The 21952-nt window shown below is 37.9% G+C and overlaps 1 protein-coding gene across 5 annotated transcripts in view; it reads left to right on the top strand.

Moving 5' to 3' along the window:
* Window positions 1-21952, top strand: part of FNDC3A (fibronectin type III domain containing 3A) — a 126787-nt gene that overhangs the window by 3462 nt on the left and 101373 nt on the right. For 3 of the 5 annotated variants that reach the window (XM_080375024.1, XM_080375023.1, XM_080375022.1), the window contains exon 2: window positions 15449-15577. In XM_080375024.1, coding sequence (XP_080231150.1) covers window positions 15476-15577 — 102 coding nt within the window. In that variant the 5' untranslated portion in view covers window positions 15449-15475. Of the gene's footprint in view, window positions 1-11776; window positions 12164-15444; window positions 15578-21952 lie in introns of those variants that run through there. The other 2 variants (XM_080375025.1, XM_080375027.1) reach the window with 2 other exon arrangements.

The following is a 21952-nucleotide window of genomic DNA, read 5'->3' as shown; positions in this document are numbered from 1 at the left end:
TTATAGCGCACGAGTTGAATTGTGAACCATTGCTTTTCCTGTAGGACCAGATCTAGTAAAAATAGATTTGACTTGGACTGTCAACCCTTTAGCTTAACTAAAAGATACTGTCTGTATCTCAGGAAAGTGATAATAGTTTGGAATGAGTACATTGCTACTTTTTCTGTTCAGCAAACACAAACAATGTTTATGTTGCTCATGGGGCCAATGTTTCCTGAGCTACAGAAATGACCAGTTTTTTGGTTGTTCTTTGCCATACACAGCAAGCTTTGAGCTTCCTTAATGCTGATGTTCACTTGATGCCAGTAGAAAAACATTATTAGCCTTTTTCTTAAACTTGTCTATCCATAAAGTTTAGTGGTTTTGTTTATGTCTGGTAACATTTTGGATTGCCATCCCAGGGCCTGTATATTGTAGGGTTGATGGGGCAGAAGGGTGTTTAGAAAATGTCTGTAACACTTAATATTACTACATGTTTCTTGTAGGTTGTGATCTTTAATTATTCCAATTAATTTACATTTAGTTTCAGATGGAACAAATTTTTTTGAAGTTGTTGTTCTGTCTGCCCCCCAGAGATCTGGTCCTGTTCCAGCTGCTTACATACTCTTGAGCTTGTAACCAGTGAATATCTTCAGACTTCTTTGCTAAGCTGTCATAGATGACTTTAACAAAGTGTAAATTTAAGTAGAATTTGCTATGCCCTTTTGTCAATAATTAAATAGGATTTTTAGCTCCTGTTTTCATGCTGGACTGCCCTGTATAATGTTCTTTTTATATATACTTTTTATACTCACCTGCTAGGTCATGCACCCTTTTGTGGTTGTATTAGTGTCTGTTTTGGTTAGAATAAGTGCTGCAGAAACTGGTGGCCTTTATTTTGATGGCACAGTTGTGTAGAGGACTATGTTAGTACTCTTCTTGGATGTACGGGTTTAGAATGCTTTTCTGTTTACAGTTGTGGTACCTCAGGAATAGAATATCTTTGTGTTTTCCAAACCTGTTATTTAAACTTTTAACACCATGTTCATTGGTGATGTCTTCAGTCAAACTCAGTTTGAGAGATACTGTGGACATATTTTGCCCTCTTTGTGTTCATAGCTCCAAACAAACTTTCACTATTTATGTCTAGGCAAGCACATTTGTTGGTATCAGTCTCACCAGACCTGCCTGTGTATGTACCATACACATATGAATTTATATTTTTGTCTCCCTGTAAGTTTTTGCTTTCTCAGGATGCCTGGACCCTCTTCTGCAAGCAAAGCATCACCCAGGCTAACATTGGTACCCTCTCTTTCAGTTTAGTATCTTGGGTGCCAAACACCATCCCAATGGCAGTTTGCAGAAGTCCTGAATAAACCTATAGTTTACCCCCCACCACCCCGCTTTGCTTCAAGAATTGTTCTGAAGCATTTAGGACAAATGAAAAGATGCACTGCTCTTCATTTATAGGCAATGGCAAATGTTGTACTTTGTTATATATTTAATTATGTTTGGCATAAAGAGTTGTCAAAAATGAAAATATCTACAAGGTTTTAATCCCAGTTTAACTGGTAGACCTCATTTTTATAATCCATTAGTAAGAGAGAAGCACAGCACATTCTAAGATGTGATAAATGTTTTCTGCTTTCCAGAAGCACTAAAACAAGGCCTTCCAATTCCTGGCAACATACAGGTTTCTATAATATAGTGTCCAAAAACCTGTTTCACAACTGTGAAAACTGACAAAATTGAACCAGTGCACACCATGATTTGAAAAAAACCCTATTCATCAAAGTCTGGGAAATTGTCCACGGGGAAAGCGACAAGGTCCAAAAATACTGTAAAGGTGTGGATAGATAGTAACTTTCTTCAGTAACTGGGAGTGAAGAGGAATATGTGATGCAGAAATATTAACTTTACCTTTTGCATTGCAGTTCTTTTTTAATTTGCTTTGGGGTTTTGTATGTTGGTTGCATTTAAATGTGTGAAGCTCAGTTCTTAATGTCTTCTGATCTTGAATAGCTTCAGGTGAAAATTAACTTAACAAACCTAGAACTTTAAAGTTACCTACAGTATAAAGTAAAAAACCCCTGTAGTTCACAAGTGCAAATCCTTTCTTGTGAATGTTACTGAGTTTCCCCAATGTGCAAATCCATGTTTGTGGTAAACAAAGTGCAAGTTCTTATACAAGATTCTACAAGCATGGGCTACTGCCAAGCTGCTGTTTCATTTCCCCTTGCTAACATAGTATACACAATACCATCTCTTACTCCTTTGATTACAAAATAAATCTTTCTCTTAACTTTCAGTTTTCAAATTGCAGGGTTTTGTTGTTCTTTTTAACTGGAAGAACTGTATATACTAGATGACTTGACCAAAGGAAACTGAGACACAAACAACAGAATATCAGGTGGTTTAGTTTTACTTTGGGGCAGAGGAAGACATTTTAGATGGTGGTAGTAATGATCTGCAAAAAGTGTGCATGTAGCTGAAAACTAATCTGTAAGCAAAAATTTAATGGATAAGATCCAACAGAAAAACTTTGACTTGCAATGCCTTGGCAGTGAGAGAGAACTGTAACTGTAACTCTTCACTAATGTTTCACAGTATCTTTTGATAAGCTGTTACGGGACTTCCTACAGTAAGAGTAAATATCATAAGCCACGAGAGTTGCCATGCCTCTGCAAATCCTGTAGAATCTATCAAAAAGGTAAATAGAAAAAAACATATTTTAAGAAAATTATTTAACTATTTTGTCTAGTGTGAAGGTAGATTGAAGATGTTGTAACAAAGTACTAAGAAATGAGGACTAAAAGAATCTGCAGGAGTAGTGATTGTTGACAATTTGTTGCAGCTGAAATGTACTTTGTTTAAATTTCTTCAGGCTTGCTAATAACTTGACAGCCCACATGTAACGATATTAGTATATATGCACGTTCCACTCTGGCATTTCAATGGTGAGGATAAATTACCTCAATTCAAGTAATATGTCTTAAAAGTACTCCAGCACATTTAATTATGTACATCATGGCGATACAGCTCCAAACAGATTAGTTTCTCATGTTGTCAATTCATTAACAAAAATGAAATAACAACTATTCAGTGTTGCAACTTCATATGTAAAATAGGAAGCTGAGAGCAGCTTTGTCCTCTTGACTTGATTGAGCAATCAGACTACTTGGTCCCATGGTGTTTTGACTGACTAAAACTTTTCTTGGAGGATGGGGTGGAGCTTGGGAGAAAGGAGTGCTGGTATCATCTGAGAAGCCTGCTCTTGTGCTGTTGGTCTTCTGTCTTCCCCTTCAGTAGTTGCAGACTCCTCCAATGGAGAACTCTTGTATAAGTAGTATACTTAGCTTGAGATGCTGTTTGACTATCCTGTTTTAATTTTTTTTTATGGTATGGAAGCAACTGCTTCAGTACCATTGTGACTTAAGTTTAGTATTAGGGAAGTGAAGGGTGACTGCCTCTTGACCTTTTTTACTATTGTGGTCTGTAGCTTCATGAATGCTGTGCATTAACACTGGAAGAAGCAGGTCCTCTCTGCTTATTCCTATGCTTGGCATTCACTTGTGTATTTGCGTAAGTGAAATGGATCAGGCAACTGTTTATTTTAAAACTGTGGTTTTTATAAGAATAATTTTAAACTATGTCTGTCCTACAGTTTCATTTGTTGTGGTGTTGACCAGTTGCTTGCAGTGGTGCGAGTGGGAGCCGCTAGTACCATTTAGCAGAACTGATTCACAGCAGTTTAAAGTCTTAATAAAAGAACATCTTTCAAATGTGTGTGTGAGGCCTCAAAACACTTTTCTTTTTTTTTTTTTTTTTTTTTTTTTTTTGTGGATTTGTGCTCTTGGGAAGTAGTTTCTATATGCCTGTCTTGTCTTGTCATGTTCTGTGCTATTATCCTGTTCCTTATGGAAGCAGAGACCTATAGGCTTTCCAAAATAACTCAGTGGAGAGAAATTTTGAAATCTGTTGGACTTGTAGCCCCATTGATCCTATGTCATTTTGCATTTAGATAGCATAGTTTTCATTTTTCACAATAAGCAAGAAAAATCTGTTTATAAGAGTTCTTTAAAAGCTGCTTGTTCTACTTGATTCATGCACTCTTTGTAGCAACAACACCATCAGCTGTCTCTGCAATAAATTTATCTCACTGACCCGTTGCATCACATTAATAAAAATATATCCATGTTTTTAGTTTGCCTTAAAGGAATCATATGAAAAATTACTTTGCAAGTTTGTCCTTGCTGCTCATAGCTACCAAAAAGGGGGAGTTAGTAACAAATGGGGAAGTAGCTTGATTCTTGGCTTGTTTTCTCAAAAAAATGCATGTTCTTAAACGGAAATGAAAGCAAGAGTAATGGTTAACTGAGAAGAGCCAAGCTGGTTTTGAACCCATGTGATTTGCAGAAAATAAACTGAAGGAAATCCAATCCTGGCAGAAGCATAGAAGAATGTAATTTAGCTGGTATAAAAGTAAAAGTGGGAGGGTTTAAGGAAGTTTTTGAGAGTAACAGGAGTGTAAAACAAACCATCCTCATAGTTTAGATCAGTGTAGCATAAATAAACTGAAATTGCATTGGAGAGCTTTATAAGCGGTGCAGAAAATACACTGTGTGGTTTACTCTCCTCGTTTCTTTTTGAGGATGCTTCCCAAGAGTACCTAAAAGGAAGTTGTTCCTGCAAGGCAAAGGAGGCTACAGTATAGCTCACAAACAACATGTGGCAGTGAATCAGACCGATTGTACCTGCAAAAGACTAGGCATTAGTTTGCACCCCGGTGCTGTCCATTTCATCATTGATTTTAAAATGCTCACTATCAAATTAGTACTGAGTAAAATGAACAGATTAATAATTCTGATTTGTGATATGGTTGCACTTACCACTTTCTAAAAGTTACAAAACCAGTTTAGGATTCTTCTCTTTGAGGAGGGAGGGGCAAATAGTAAGTAGTGAATTGTTATGCAACAACTTCAAGTTACATATACTTCTTCTGGGTAAGGACTGTAGGTGGTTGGGTTTTTTTAAGAATCTAATAATAGTAACAGTAAAACCATAATGCAGTGTTTTCAGGCAGTCTCCATTGCACTGGTCTTGTTATGTACCTCAAGTATTTAACAGTCGTACCAGACCAGATGAGGTGACAAGTGTCTGTGAACGTACTGTGCCTTTCAGGGTGACTGGTTTATCAGTGTCTAGTTCTTCTCTGTGTAGTCTTGACCTTCAAAAATTTAGGTTTTTACATCAGCTGCGGGTAAGAGCTTAGCATCTTTGGCACAGGTTCAAAAACTGTTGGCTCATAAATACAAGCGCATTAAACCTGAACAGCTGTAATGTTTTCAATTATCTACTGTGCGTTCTCGTATAGGTTATAGTACCCATGACATGAATGCATGAACTGCATTTGAAGCTGCATCTAAATCATTGTGGTTCACAACCTGGAATATGAAGGTAGGCTGAATAAGTATTAATTTACTGTAACACGCTGAACTCCTGCAATGCTGAGGTGTATTGCTGGGTAGCTGGGCCATTCTTGCTTTAAGAAGAACAGGCAGTAAGTATTGGGGGTGAGTTAGATCCAGGAACCGTTTTGGCTGTTCAAGTGCAACTTGCATTTTCTCATCAATCAGTGTTTTTTTTCATATTAGTATTGCATTAATTTTACAACTTTTAGTGTTCACCTTCCAGTGGTAACATAGTATGAACAGAGATGTGTATTGCATTTCTCAGACTTCTTTGGAAATTGTGTTTAGTGTCTGTGACACCACTAGAGAGCTACAGTTGAAGTATTTCCATATTTTGCTAGAGGTTGCAGTTTCTTATTTCCTATAGGGAGTTCCAGTGCTTATCAAAACATTTTGCTTATCTTTGTTTTTAACTGTTATGATTTACAGTTTCTAGTAATGTCAGACTTTGACTTTGTTGATTTACTTTATGAAACTGTGATTTTTAAATTCTCCTGTATTGCCTATCTGCAACTTTAGTATTATGAACTTGACTGAAGGAAATAGCCATTTCAGTTTCACTTTACTTAAAAGGAGATTGCCAAATTAGTGAAAAAGAAATATTCTACAGAACACCTTTTGTCTAACAAAAAATAACACTTCTCTATTCTGTTGGAAAACGTTTTATGTAGTTTTCCAGGAAACACTTTTCTAAAACAGGAAAAATACTTTATAAGGAACAAAGCATGTGTTTTAAATAGATTACATATTAATTAGTTCAGAACTGAAAAAATAAAAACACCATACCATAATTGCCACATCCAAAACTGTGTGATTAGAAAATATGGTAAAGGGGGGGGGGGATTACAATAATTCTGCTCAATTCTGATTCTTAAAAACAAACACAAAACTCTTCAGCATGCTTCATAACTTCAGTAGCTCAGCTACAACCTTATGGATCTCTGGGTAATTATATTCTAATACACTTCTATACCAGCTACATCACTGTATCTGACATTTTCCCGGTAGTGCATTAAGTGATACGACTAACATCTGTTGCATATGCTTTGTTCTTTCCTCTTCGCTGCAGGGATGCATTGGTGCAATTTTTTTTCTAGCATTTTCCTCGTTTTAGCATATTTGTACATCTTGGGCCTTTGTCTGCTCTTATCTGATGACTTCTGATCTGAATGGCAAATTTGACAGATTAGAAGGAATTGTGATAGTTTTTGCAAGACTCAAATTGGCAGGCAAGAGATATCTTTTAAAGACTGTAGGAAAGAATAAATTTATCTCACAGTAGGCACTGAAGAATGGACATGGTGAGTACTTATAATCGCCTCAATCAGGAAATATTTAAATAGTAGCTTGCATCTTCTTGAAAAGAGTCACTTAGAAGTGAGGCTCTAATCTAAGTAGAAGAGGGCTTTATTACTTCAGCTGTTTGAAAGATATTTATTTTTAAAGTGCACCTGCTATCTTCATGTTGGAGAAGACAAAATCAAAGCATTTCCCGTATTAAGATTGGGTGATGGTTTTATGGTGGTTTTGGTTCTGTAAGTTCATTCCTTGGCCTTTGGTAAAACCTAGAAAGTGTTGTCTCCTGTTCAGAGAAGCTTTTCCTTCTTACTGGAAGTTTTATGGACCATGAGGATGAGACTTGCCTGTGGTTCCTGGGGAAGCGTAGCTGCAGGAGCACCCGGGTGAAGGAGGAATGCACACCTGCTCTGCTGTACTGAGCCCACTGGGAAAACACACCTTATGGCAACCTTGAATTGGCAGCTGTAATGTGATACAGGCTGAAGCATGTATGAAACTGTATTACTGGAAAAGAAACCATGGAATAGCCCAGTTTTTGTCCACTTGCCATGTAATAGCAACATGCAGTTTGGAAACGTTTTAGTATTGATTTCATTGAGCCTGTTCCTTATGCTGCACCTTTCTGTATTAGGCATTTCTGTCTTGGCTTAAACTTCCATCCTCGTGTTGTATACAATCAAGGCTCTTGTGAACAGCCCTGTAGTAATAAATCTGTTTATATCTGGTCACCAGATATGACAGAATTTTAATGCGAAAGAGTATCAAGTTGCTCTAAGTATTGTGATAATAAGTAGGTAGGTAGAGAAGAAGCACTTTGTAAATCACAAGAACTGAGGAAAAAGCAGCAGTGCAAACTCCTCCTTCAGTAGGCATCAGACGTACCACTGTGGAGTGTGGCCTTGTAAGTCCCTCAGTTGTGGGAAAAACAATTGTTTTCTGTATCAAACTCGATAACCAGAAGCAGTGAATCTCTAGGATAGGAGGAGTCCTTAAATATTTTTTTTGCCCACAGCATTGTTATTAGCTGTCACTACATTTATCAGAGTAGTGCCTGCAGTCCAACCATAATGGGAAACCTGTTTGTGTTGTGTGCTTAATACAAAAGTATAACTTCTTAATTTGTAATTATCCTGTAATGCAGCTTTCTTAATTTTCTTAGGAGAATGACCAGAGCATAAAGTAATTTTGTTACAGACAGTTCTACGAGTATGTCTTCCAAAGTCTGCGAGTTTTGAATTTTGATTAGCACTGTCATTGTTACCTTGAAATTTTGAATTGAGACTCTGGCAGTTTTTAAGAGCTTGGGGGCTCTACTGTCACAAACTACTGTCCATCTCTGGATTTGAATCTACTGAAAACCATTTAACTTTACATACATTATATATACATATACCATTGCATGTTGTATTTTGGTTGGCTAGTACTCTGGAATTCACAGAAGAATTCTGTTTAAAAGGGCCTTTGGAGATTGCCTTCTTCAGCCCTTTGTTAAGACCTTGCGTGGTCAGGTTTTGACTTTCTACAGCAGTGGTCTCCAAACTTTTTCGATCATGCACCCCATCAGTAAAGATGTTTTGAGCTTGCACCTCCCAATATATGTACATTTTAAAAATTATATGCATGTGCTACTCTACCAATATAGTATATATGCTATAAAGCATACACGTAAAAGAAGGGATGAGATAAAGATGAAAACCACTATTTAATGGTATGTTTTATTTATCAATGTCAAAACCTGTTTTCTTCCCACACCCCAAAGGATTGTCATGCACCCCTGTTTGGAGACCACTGATTTACAGGATTGTGTTTTTTGCAGCATTGCAGGGCAACTTACGCCAGTGCTCCACCACTGTCATTGTGAAGATGTCTGTTGTCCATCCATTCCCCTCCCTTTATGGCCAGACAGAATTTCCAGTGGTGCAGCATATGTCCATCACTTCTTGTACTTCTCCTGCTTACCTCTAAGAAGAGTTTGATGTAAGGCTCTCAACAAGTGTCCTTCAGGTAGTGGGATCCAGCAAGTTGATGGCACCCTGGCTACTCTAGTGCTCTTATTTTCTCCTTGTCTTTCATGGGATAAGCCCAGTAACAGTCTGTGGCATCCCTCTTATACCAGGGAGGAGGTGGCGGCTGGGAAGACCAAAACTGGACACAGTGTTCCAGATACCACCTTATAAATGCTGAGTAGGGGAGAACAATTGCCTCCCTCACCCCATCAGCTGCGCTTCTCTGCTAATACAGCCCAGTGTGCTGTTAGCCTGCGTTGCTATGAGGATGCGTGCTGCTGACTCCTGTTGTTTTACCTTGGTGATCCAACTGATTTAATGCTGATGTGTTTTTCAGAGGCTTTCGTTAAGATCAGCTGCTAGTCTCTTGGAGATGGAAACACTGATTCTTTGCATGTGCAGAGGAAATGTGCTGCCCAATGATCTCAGCCTTACAATATTCCTTAACCCTTAATGAACAATTAACTGAGGAAAAAGCAGAGTCCTGTATATCTTTAGAACATGAGAGTAATGCTACAGAAACATTAAAGGACCAAATCTGAAAGCATTTAAGGATTGAATTAAATTGTCATTACAGTTCAGGAAGGCATACTTGCTTCCTGAACTATTGAGTGGAACTCTGTCTTTAAGCCTTAACAGCATTTAGCCTTTTGGCTTGTTAGTGTAATCCATTCCTTCATGGCTCCTCAGGCGTAAGCCCTGGAGTCTAAATGAACTATGTCCAGTAAATTTAGATACCTTTACTTTGCTTCAGCTTTGATAGTCTTCAGAAAAATCTTTCCAAGTCTTTTCAAATAATAAGGAAAATGAATAGCAGTTCATTTGGGAGTAGTGGGGAATAGGTAGTTTGCTACCTAAGTCTTGTACAAAGCGTTAACCTACCCAACTTGATTGAAATCTCGGGTTTGTACTTACCTTGCATCCTAGGACAGATTCAGTGCAGACTCTGAAAGAACAGTGTCAGCTGAGTTAGCAATCCTGAATTACACTTTGAATGTCTCTGACTAGTTCAGTATATTCAGTAGCAAGACAAGAAATGAGATAGCTGTTCATACAGCAGTTGTGGCTGTGCATGAGTCAGTATAGATTTCTAAATAACTGTGCCTTTCATGCACCACCAGTAGAAAATTACTTCTCAACTTCTGTGCTTAGCAACAGTGTATTACCTATCTATTCATCGAATGTGTCATCTTTCTTGTCTGGTCCCTTTTAACATGTCCACAAGAATGGAGTGAGTTGGCCTTAAATAAACTCTTAGATTTATCCCATGTGTTATTTAACCCCTTCTGAAGGCTGTGCATGCTATTAGTTTTTGGTGGTGTAGGAAATCTTGACAATAGACTAGTGAATTGTTTGTAGTGGCTCTGCAGGCCGAGCCTTACCTGTTGTCCAAATGCCAGTTGCTTTTCTCGTGTCCTTTTCAAGATGGCACTAAATCCTGAGTGTATTGGGAAACTAGATAGTCAGAAGACAGTTATATCATCCAGAGTGGTTTTATGTGGAGTAAGGCTGAAATTATGGTATGCATATACTTTCAGTATTTTCAATATGGAACAATATTTTCAAGAAGTTATAGTAATTTATACTCTTCTTTTGAACAGGTATCAACAACAACTTTAAGTCAGCAAATTGGAGACAAGCTTGTTATGTTATTCCAGTAGAGATAGTGATTTGCAGAGAGGCAGGGAAAATATCCTCCTTGTTGCTAAGTGAGGTATACCTGTTGGTATAATTGATACAGCCTTTTGAGGAGTTTTTATTTGGCTGTCCATTTCTATTATTTATCCTTTTCAGAATCAACTCTTCACATGATTGAGTTAATTATTTGTTTTAGAAAGAACAGCTTTACCTTTATGTATTTAAACCTTTTGTTATGCCTAGTTTTTTAAGCTATTCATGCCATTGTAGTGAAGTGACTCTTACCATTGTCTCTTATCATTGTCATGGTGTGTCATCTCCAGACTTCCTTCTGACTTCCTTTTTTTTTTTTCCCCACTCTCTCTGACAGCTCAGTTAAAAACATGTTTTGTAATGAGAAGCCAAGAACTGATACGTTCTCTTCCTGTTGGAAACTCATGTACTCAACAACTCTGTATTTACTGTTATTAAAGGGCTGTCTGTCCAGTTTTAATCCATGTAATCTCTCTTCTGTATTTTCATTGAACAGAAATGTTGTGTGCTGCTAAATAAAGTTTAAGATTGTTTTTTCCAGTTCTCTGATTAGTACCTTTATCAGGAATATCCATCACCAGAAGAATCTCATCAAGTTAATTGGATAAGCTTTTTTCCATCAATCATACTTGTCTTTTAATTCTTTACAAATAACATCCAGTGTCAACTATTAAATTTTATTTGGTCTCAGATCACTGTTTGCTAACAGGCCTAGATCATTCCATTCACCCTTTTTCAGCAGAGTATTTAATGCAAGACTTCTGGTTTTCTTCCAGACCTCCGAGACTTCAACAGGACTCATGTTATTTGCAAGTCTTTTTCAAAGATCTGGATAGATCTCTTCTTCCCAACGTCGTGAATGCAAGCTTATCTGGATCTGCTGATCTAAAAGCTCTGTCTGTGCCCATTTGATATCCTTACATGAAATGTATTTATTTCCAAGATACATTTATTGAGCATTTCTGCTTATTTTGAGGTCAACCTTTTGTCCATTTTAGCTGACTTCTTCCGCCACACAGTACTTCTCCATTTTCAAATTCCTGTCTCTCTTTATTAGTCCTCATAGCTAAAAAGAAAAGGCATTTGCAACTGGCAGACATACCATATCTTACTGTCTGACCAGATTATGCACGCCGACTTGTACAAATTGCTGCCTGTTGACTACTTATATTGAAAAGGCTTTTGATGATACATGTAGCATAGACCCACATTGGTATGAAGTTCAAAGCTTTAGTCTTCAAGACTAGTTCAGTGACATTGCAGAGAAATCTAATAATGTGCTGTCAAGAAAGCATTGATTTTTTTTTTTTTTTTTTTTGCCCTAGATTGACGATGCAGTCTGACAGGCAACACTTTTGTGGTAGAAGGTGTCATGAATAACACTATACCTAGTACCTCCTGTCAAGGTTTATCGAAGAGCAGTGTGCTTCATCTTCAGAATAAATCAAACACTTGCATCACAACATGGAATTTAGTTGTGTCCTAGTTAAGGCACTGAAGGCTATGTGCCAAAAGTGGGCTACCTGCCTAAGCACTCAAGTGCCTGTGAGAACCTAATTTTTGTACAAATTAAATCATTAAACACCTATGCAAGAGAACAGAAAGTTGCCTGGTGGAAAAGGACCCAAGGGTACTTGTTGATAGCTGGCTGAACACGAGCCAGAAGTGTGCCCAGGTGACCAAGAAGGCCAATAGTGTCTTGGCTTGTATCCGAAATAGTATGGCCAGCAGGATGAGGTAAGTGATTATCTCCCTGTGCTTGGTGCTGGTGAGGCTGCACCTTGAATCCTGTATCAGTTTTTGGCCCCTCACTAACATGACATTGAGATAGCAGAGCGTATCCAAAGAAGGGCAACGAAGCTGATGAAGAGTGAAAACAAGTAGTAGGACAAGAGGAAGTGACCTTAAGTTGTACCAGGGGAGGTTTAGATCAGGTATTAGGAAAAATTTCTTCACTGAAAGGGTTGTCAACCATTAGAACAGGCTGCCCAGGGAAGCGGTTGAGTCACCATCCCTGGAGGTATTTAAAAGACACGTAGGTGTGGGACATGATTTAGTAGTGGACTTGGCAGCGCTAGGTTAACGGCTGGTCTTTTTAATCTTAAAGGTCTTTTCCAACCTGAATGATTCTATGAACGAACCTGAGGCACAATGTTTGGTATGTCCGTGTCCAGAGCTACTCGTGTCTTGGAGGGGCTGAACAAGTTGTCATGACAGTTGTATTTGAGTCAGTTTGGGTTATGTTTATATCTTACTGGTGTCCAGTTTGATAGATATGTTTTGATTTATGCCTAATAAATGGTGATAGCACTGAGTATGTCATGTTATAAATTCAGTCAAAAGTCATTGTATGTGATAAAAAAGGTTCGTGCTTTCTTATATGAGACTAGTCGTTGGTGTGGTGGCTTGGGGATAATGAGCCAGATTCAACTTAAACCTGGGGAAGTTCAAGCCAGCTTAGTCTGGGAGTATGTTGTGTTATAGCTTGGAATTATATGTTGTATTATAATATTGGAATTACCTTTCTGTCTGTGACAGTTCAGATAGGAGTGCAAAATATTTGGAGCTGAAAGACCAAGAGATGGCACAAGAGTAAGCCTGGTTGTAGCTATTGTGGGAAGAAGGGATGTCTTGATTCTAACCTCTGCTTCCAGGCTCTACATTCATTTTAAATCAAACAGTCATTGGATAATATCCTGGGAAGCTTACCATCAAACTTGCTAGCTTGAAAGATGATCCAAGTAACTTTCATCAGCCCTCTGCCACCTGCAGAAGTGGTGGAGACTGACTGTAGCCTGGAGGATTTTTTTGATGAGTGGGAAAGCTTTTAAAGTAAGGTAGGAATATAAAAAAACTGTCCTCAATTGCTTAGTTAGACTAATTAGTCTGGCTAAGGAGGTGTAAATGACTTGGCATAAGCAGTGATGAATTCTTAAGTAATCACAGCTAGGTTTCAAAGTCTTTTAACCTAAGGGATTATATCCCCACCCCCACCCCTAACTTTAATCTTTGCAGAGTATACCTGGAAAGTAAATGAAACCTCTAAAATAACTTCAGAATACTTTTTTCTGAGTTCATAGTTTTATAACAGGACAACCTTCAGTATGGGAATAGCTAAATCATGCTATCTATGTACAGCTGTACAAGAGGCTTATAGTGCTCTGTTAACGCAATTTCTAGAAAATGTGAAGCCTTTGTTCTGCGTGAGTCGTCTTGTACTGACAGCACTGTACTGTAGACCTCAACCCACAGCAGATGTACAGTATCATCTGACTTAAAGGGGCAAACAAGTAAAAGCAGTCAATTGGGTGGGATGGAGATAGCTTAGAGAATGTTTCTGACGTCAGCTCTTTAAGTTAACCAAATATAATCTCTAGAACTTCTAGAACTAGCTGACTTTATACTCCTTGAATTTTATCAGGTATCTCTTCATTTAAAGCAAGTTACAAGCTGTAACTAGTAAGCATCTCTGTTTATGAGCAGACAGTATATCTGTGTTAGAGGTGTAGAAGTGTTTGTAGAGAGTTTCATTAGGCAGATGGTATCAAGGCAAAAATTTAAAACCCTGTAATATTACTGACCATCAGGCTGTGTAACTTTAAAGATGTACCTACTTATTTTCACTAGGCTACTGTGAGTACTGGCTAAGAGAGGCAGTTCTGCTTCAGAAATACTGTACAGGCTTGTTTTTAGCTTAATCTTTATGCCTGTGCTTGATGTTAAGCACTGTTTTCAGATGCAAAATGTGATTAACTTGTGGGAATTCTAAATGTACCATTCACCTCTAGTGGATTCTTTCCATCTGTCTTGCTGTTTTGTTAAGAAATATCAATTTCTTAATTCTCCTTGATCTTTTTTTTTTTTTTCCCTGAAAGCTAAGTGTACTGAGTCTTGCTGGGATGGAGTTAAACCAATACACTAAACCAGTATAACATAGTGATTTTGGTTATTTTGTAAGAAAATGAAATACAATTTCAAAAGCAGCTTATTAGACTTGCAGTTTCCAGCATATTTCCAGCATGAAAAAGTGGTAATCTTTAGCTTTTCTGGTCTTAATTCTTCCATCCAGATAGCACTAACATGCAAAATATTATAAACACATTACTCTACGACTTGTTAAAGTAATTGAAAGGAATATTCGGTTGAATTCTGCTTTCTGTTGTGCTGTTACTCGTCAGAGTTGAAGTGGATCACTGCTTTCATGGGCCTCTTGTCTGCCTGGCTTTTTTTCTTGTCTTCAGATTTCATGTAACTTTACAGTATGCGCTACTGATGGCTTTTTCATAGTATAGTTATAAGGATTATAATTCTGTGTGCAGGCACTGCCTCCCCACCCCCCCACCAGTTTTAGCTGCTGATAAAATTATTAAAGGGCCACTGGTTATCAAAACAGCACGGCAGTTAATTCGGGGTCTAATACATTTTAAAAGTAAAAAACGTCAGATTGTTCAGAAGATACTTTTTTTTATTATTCATTTGTCTCACTAGGACATTTACTAGTAACTAGATGTTCATAAAATAAGTGTCTCATTTGTTACAATATTAGAAAAGTGGGTTGGTGATTAGAAAAAGAAACTATGTCCCTGTTCATAGATTGCAAGTTTTTACCAGTTTCATATAAACAAAAACTTACATACATAGTATATATGTAAGTTCTAAGGCAACTGCTTCTTTCCCTTGCCCCACCTCAACAGGCATTTTGGCAGCAGTGCCAGTCACTTAGACAAAATGTTGGTTTGTAATCAAAATTAAAAGATTCAGGTTTGTTAGCTCCAAGGCTGTGATGTGTCGTCTTCTAACGTTCAGCCACTAGAGGGGGTCTAAACCAGCCTCTGTAAATAAGGCTTATACTAGCTGGCAGCACGCATCTACAAGTTTACATGATTGCTGAAATGTTATGGAAACATACTTTCTAAAGGTGTCTAACTTCGTAATCTTTTTTTTTTAAGTGAAGCTATTTTTAGGGATAATTATTCAGAAATATTTATATAGTTTAATCATTTGAGTAACTTTTCTTTACAGGTGATCTTGTGAATTAGTGTACCATCAATGATGGCAGAACATCCACCATTACTGGATACCACTTCGATTATAAGTAGTGAAATCCCTCTACTAACTTCCCCTATTGTTAGTGGGGATGGAGCACAACAGGTAAGGAAACGTCAATACATATATTTTTTTTTTTTCTTCTTCTTCTTCTTCCAACAGCATCATTAACACTGTAAAAGATAGTAATCCTTCATTTGCAATATTTTTGTGAAGCTTTGGTCATGCATGTGTTCTAGAGATTGAGGTGAAGGTAGAACTGGTGCAGATAAGAGATTTGTATAAGGAGTATGAAGCAGAAAACCTGTCTCATGAAAGAACATCTTCATGGAAGGATGGGATCAAACAGCTACCAAGTTGTCTAGCCATGCTTGAGTCTTGATTTGGAAGCTATATGACCTTGTTAAGGTTAATAAAACTACCCCTATGGTAGAGCTTACTAGCTCAGGCACAACATACGCTAACAACTCTGTGGCCTCTAGGCTGACACTTGCAACTGGGTATCTTGAATGATGGGACATGGTTTTGTCTGTTAATGTCTGCCTAGACACTCCTTCAAATTTTTAATTTTTTTTTTTTTTTTTTAGACAAAACCAGTCAAGGTGATAGAAAAACTTATGATTATGGTTTCAGAACACTTGGGAAAGGTCAGCTCCAGTAAGGAAAAAGTGTCAGCAAAAGCATATGCATTCTCCATTCTAGGGAGAATATTTTAACCCCATAAGCACAGTTCTGGAGCAGCTTCTACTGGGAGAAAATGAGTGAAAAATTAGGTGGTTTGAAGTATCTGAATAGATTGAGAGATCACTGCCTGTGATAGCAAGAGACTGAACTTGATGATCAAGGGAAGTCTTATAGTTTGCTGTTCCCATGTTTGATCTTTATGCAGAAGAAATTATTTCTCATAAAGAGGAGTTAATTTCTAGGGTGAAAACACAGACAAGAGCTCTAAAATGAGACTGGAGAATGCATTGCAACAGCTCAGGAGGTAAGATTTGGGTTACAGTGGGATCTTTGCAATGTAGGGGACGCTTAAATACAGAGAAAGAGCTGATAAATCTCTTTTAATAGATGTGTGGACAGAACATTTCAGAAAAAAGGAAAAAGCAATATCCAAACTTGCTTTCTCTTCTGATTCTTCTTCCAAATACTGACAGTTTAGACGTAGTAATATGTTAACATGCAAGAGAAGAACTGTTACTGTTTCCTTACATGTTCTGCCTTGAAAAGTTCAATTTTAAAGCCTTGCAAACAAGGAAGAACAAAGCATACCTATGCAGCGTCAAACATACCACTGATGTTTCTTTACCCAATTGTGAATATTCTTTCTGTTTACTCTTGTTGTTTAAAAATTCTTATAGATATGTAACAGAACACTTGAGGTTGGGAGAAACCTCTGGAGATGATTCAGTCCAGCTTTTCCTCCACTCAAAGCAGGGTCAACTGGAGCAAGTCACGCAGGACCATGTCCAGTTGGCTTTTGTGTATCTCCAAGGATAAGGGACTTCACAGCCTCTCCTGCAGTCTGTTCCCCAGTATTCAACCCACCCTCACAGCGAAAATATTTCCTACATTTTAGTGGAATTTCTGTATTTCAAGTTTTGCCTGTGGCTTTTTGTCTTTTCACTAGGCACCGCTGAGAAGAGTGTGGCTTGGTTTTGTTTGAAGGTCTCCCCACCTTCAGGTATTCATGCACACTGATAATATGATCTCCCCTAGTACATCTCTTCTCCAGGCTGAACAGTCCCAGCTCTCTCAGCCTCTCCTCACAAGTCAGATGCTCCAGTCCCCTCATAATCTTTATAGCCCTTTGCTGGACTCTCTCCAGTGTGTCCATGTCTTCCTTTTACTGGGGAGTCCAGGACTGGACCCAGAACTCCAGCTGTCTCACCAGTGCTGGGTAGGTGGAAGGATCACCTCCCTTGACCTGCTGGCAATGCTCTTCCTAATGCAACCCAGGATGCTGTTGCCTTTTTTTTTTGACTTGAGAGTGCCTTGCTGACACATTCAGCTTCTTGTTTGCCATTCTTTTCTGTAAAGCTACTTTCCAGCCAGTCAGCCCAGTGTGTACTGGTGCATGGGATTATTCTTGCCTGGGTACAGGACTTCACATTTCCCTGTGTTTAAATGCATGAGATTCCTGCTTGCCTATTTCTTCTGCTTGTCAAGGTCCCCCTGGATGGCAGTGCATCAACCACTCCTCCCAACTTTGTATCACTTGAAAACTTGGTGGTGGTGCACTCTGTCCCATCATCCAGATCTTTAAAGAAGATAGTAAATGTTACCTGCACCAATATCAACCACTGAGGTAGATGAAGATGACTAGTGAGTGGTCTCCTGCTGGACATTCACTGCTGATCACAACCCTTCGAGACTGGCAGTTCAGCCAGTTTTGAGTCCACCTCAATGTCTATGTTCAGTCTGTACTGCATTGGTTTTGTGAGGATGTTACGTAAGACAGTGTCAAAAGCCTTGCTAAAGTGATGATAAACAGTATCTGCTGCTCTCCCCTCATTCACCGAGCTACTAATTTCATTGCAGAAGGCCATCCAAGTTTGTTAGGCATGACTTCCCCTTTGTGAATCCATACTGACTATTCCAAATCACCTCTTTAATGTGTTTGGAAATGGCTTCTAGGAAGATTTACTTACTCATCTTCCAAGAGCTGAAGGTGATGTTGACCAGCCTGTAGCTCCCTGGATCTTCCTCCTTGCCCTTTTTTTGAAGATTGCAGTGACATTTGCTTTCTTCTAGTCCTTGGGAACCTCTCCTAATCACCGTGACCTTTCAAAGATCGTTGAGACTGAATTACTTGTTCTGCCTTTCCCAAAAATAAGACTATCAAGCTGTGCTGTCAAGCTTACTCTGTAATGGTGCAAAATTTTGAGTCTGATAGGAGCTTAAATGTTTTGGTGATATTTTTTCATTAAAACATTGTCTCCTTTTCTTCTGCCAAGCAAGATTAAAACAGAAAAACAAGCAAAGAATTTCTTCAAAGAAATGAATTTTGGGGGTTTCTGTTCATGTTCTTAAGGGAAAACCATCATATATGCTGTTGGTGTCCTTTTTCATAAAAAAAAATAAAAAGCAGCTCATTAAGAATACTGTCTAAAGTGGAACTAGTAGTGGTAGTGTTTATTTTAAAAAAGCAAAAAGAATCTTCAGAAAGCATTGGGCAGATTCTCAGTCTCAGTAAAGGAAATCAGTTTCTTTCTTCATTTCATGACAACTAGCGCTTACAGCACCACGTTGTCTACTGTTCTGTGTTCCACGGTGTCTAGTGGAAGTAGTGGCTTTAATTTTCTGTCCTTCATTTGCATCTGATACATGACTCATGAAGAATCTGCAAATGCATATGTTCAGTGGCAGAAATCTTTACAAGAAACCCTTTTGCATCTGGTGATTTAAAAGCCATCACTAAATAGAAAATACTTTCTGTATCTGAAATATGGGAAATCCAGAATTGCAAGTACTGCTTACTCTGTCAACGTTACCCAATTAAGACTTTAGGCCACAGAAAAGTCAGGCAGGCTATTATTTATAAGGGTCTTAAAACGGGTCTTAAAATTATTTGTTTGTTTTACATGGTATGTTAATGAAAGGGGTATATACTTCCCAATGAAAAATATTTTAGCCTGAGTATTAGTTCATTGTGTTCCGTGGGTTTGGTTTTTTTTCTTGTATCTTTGAAGCTACAAGAGGTATAAAGACTTTTGCCTCCATGATGGAGTTGGTAATTTTTGTCCTATTTGCTTAGCTACAGTACATGAATTCTATAGAGGTTACTTCCTTGAAAGACAAAAACTACATCTACAGTTTCTTTCATAACAGCATTGTGGAGGTAGATTGCATAATCTATAACGTAATCTGTAGTGCTGACAGAACTTGCGTTCCCGCAATCAAAATTCAGAGCTGTTTGTCTGTGTAAATAAATGTATATGTTCCTCTGTCTTCGTAGTGTGTAGGTTGGACTGTAGCTATTTTGATTAGTTTTAGTCATTCCTGACTGAAAAGGTATTGAAAACCTAGTAGTAAATTCTTTAAGTAGTTTGTCTAACATCAGAAATATCAACATATAAAACTAGTTAACACTATCCCAAATTTGCAAGTTTTTGTTCAGCTGTAAAATATCTGAGGATTTTTTTAATCAATTCTCCCCTCCTTACATCTTACCAGAATTAGCTATTATGATTATTGTGACTTTTGTATATACTGCTTAACTGAGTTACCAAATTAATATAGACCATTCAGTACTATTCTCTAGGAGTTTGTCTCTTCAAGATAATCTATTTCAAATACTTGAAGTCCTGCTAGCAGTTAAAATGTGAAATAGAAGTACAAATATTTGAACATGTTAAGATGAGAGGTCATATGCTTCAAATAGTGGAAGTGTCTGATCAGATCAAAGCTGTAACTTTCCACCATGTGTTAAAACAAAATGATCCACATAAGTTAGAGGAATGTGCATGTTCAGGCAGAAAACATGGGAAACTTAAATTGTGTGGATGTTCATATGCTACTCGGTGCTGCTGTGGGAGACTGCCTTGTTCTGTGTCCCCACAGAACAAGGGGCTATTGTTAGTTTCATAGGACAAGATTGGTGAGAAGGAAAAGCAAAGATCAAGCCCATTAGCTCCTCCCCCTCTACTAAACACAGAAGTACTGCTTTTGTACCTTCTCATCACTGTGTTCAACGTGACTGGGTAATGTACTACTTATATCTCGGTGGTGAGTAAGGTCATGGATAATGTATGGAGAAAATCCATAGGAGTTGATACAAACCAAGTGACACTGAGAAAATGTGGTATGAGGACAGAAGTGCTTGAGGGTTTTTCATGTGAGGGTAACTACTGCAGTGAGGTTTTACTGATTATTGCCAAGGCTGGACAGGAAGGTTGTACTTGGTTACGAGTCCTGTTTTGGTGGGAGGAGGTAAATTCATGATTGAGAGGGAAATGAGGAGGCAAGAGTTCAAACTGCTTTCTTTAGCAGGCTTTGTTTTCCTGATATTAGACTGATGTTAAATTGTTTTGGAAAGTTTCTATAGCATCCAGTGTTATTCCAAGACAAATCAGTAAATTGCTGACACGAGGTTGCAGCAGCCCTGAAGTTCTGGACCCTCTCCACACCACACCTACCACACTAAAGCTAACAGTAGCAAAGTGAGACATCCTTGTATAACCTTGGTGTAATTTATTACTAAAAAGGCAGACAGCATTCTCAAAGTAGCCCAGTACCTGTTAACCATTCTTTTTCTTTGGGGAATGGGACACATAGTGTTTGACCTTCAGTCAACTTTATTTCTCAGGAAGGTATAGTGATGAAGTAATATTTGTAGCTTGAGAATCTTATCCTCTAAACTTCTTTGTAGAAGTTTAGATGCCTGTGGGTTTTCCAAAAATCCCACTGTGTATGTATACATATGTAGGATGTGTCTCTGTGTGTGTATATGTAATACGTTGTGTGTGTGTATATATATATATATATATACTGTGTGTGGCTTTAAGTGCAAATTCTTTGAACTGAAATAGAACTTAGCATCAAGTCTACAAGTTAGTATTTCTAAAACCAATTTCTTCTTTAAATATTTAAACCTCTGATCTCAAAGTTGATATTAACCTGTTATCATGGCCAGAAGTCTTCAGTCAGCAGAGTAATAGATGGCTATAAAAATGAATGAAATAATTCTGAGAATCCCCTTTTTTGCTTTCACATTTTTTATATACATGGAGTCACACAGAAATTGAATGGTGAAGGTGTAAACTAGATTACTAAATGCTTTTCCTTAGTGTTAGTTCTGACACTTCTGTTTCTGAAAAGCATATGGTACATTATCAAGTTCCAGCTTGCTTTGGTTTTGCATTGCTGCTGAAAAACGAGCCTAGCGCTGTGTGTATTTCATGATCTTTTCCTATACAAGAAAAAGAATCAGTGTTAAAAGTTGTTTAACAACAGGTACTGTTATAATTGTTTTCACTGCTTTCTGTATTGTGCTGTTTTCCTTTTTTATCTGTGTTTTGATTTCAGAGTACAGGGTACATGCATGACTGCTGCTGTCTTTTTTTTGGTGTTTTTTTTCTTTTTTTTTTTTTTCTGTACTTCCCCTTTGGCTTTATTGAATTAGCAGATGTGTCTAACTTTTCCTTTCAGAGATTCATTAAAGTTTGTTTTAGTTGACGATTATTCTTCCATCCTTCAGTGACTTCATATCATTGAAGCACACCAGAGCTGTGTTCACTGGAGCCATTGGAACTCTTCTGCATGTAATGCTGCAGTGCCAGCTTACTGAAGCTGATTATCAAGCTGTATTTTTTCCAGGATTGTTTAGTACTTTTGTGTAGCAACCGTCCCTGGAAAAAGCATAATCAATCTTACGTAGGACAAAAAAAATACTTTCCACAGACTTTTTAACTGGTTGATGGCTATAATTTTTTAAAAAACATACCACACTCAAAAAAAAAAAATGTTATGAGGATGTGA

Source organism: Falco punctatus (genome assembly GCF_963210335.1).
Source record: "Falco punctatus genome assembly, chromosome: 2".
Classification (NCBI taxonomy): Eukaryota; Metazoa; Chordata; class Aves; order Falconiformes; family Falconidae; genus Falco; species Falco punctatus.
The sequence above is the reverse complement of the archived record's forward strand: the minus strand, read 5'-3'. Positions and strand labels throughout refer to the sequence as shown.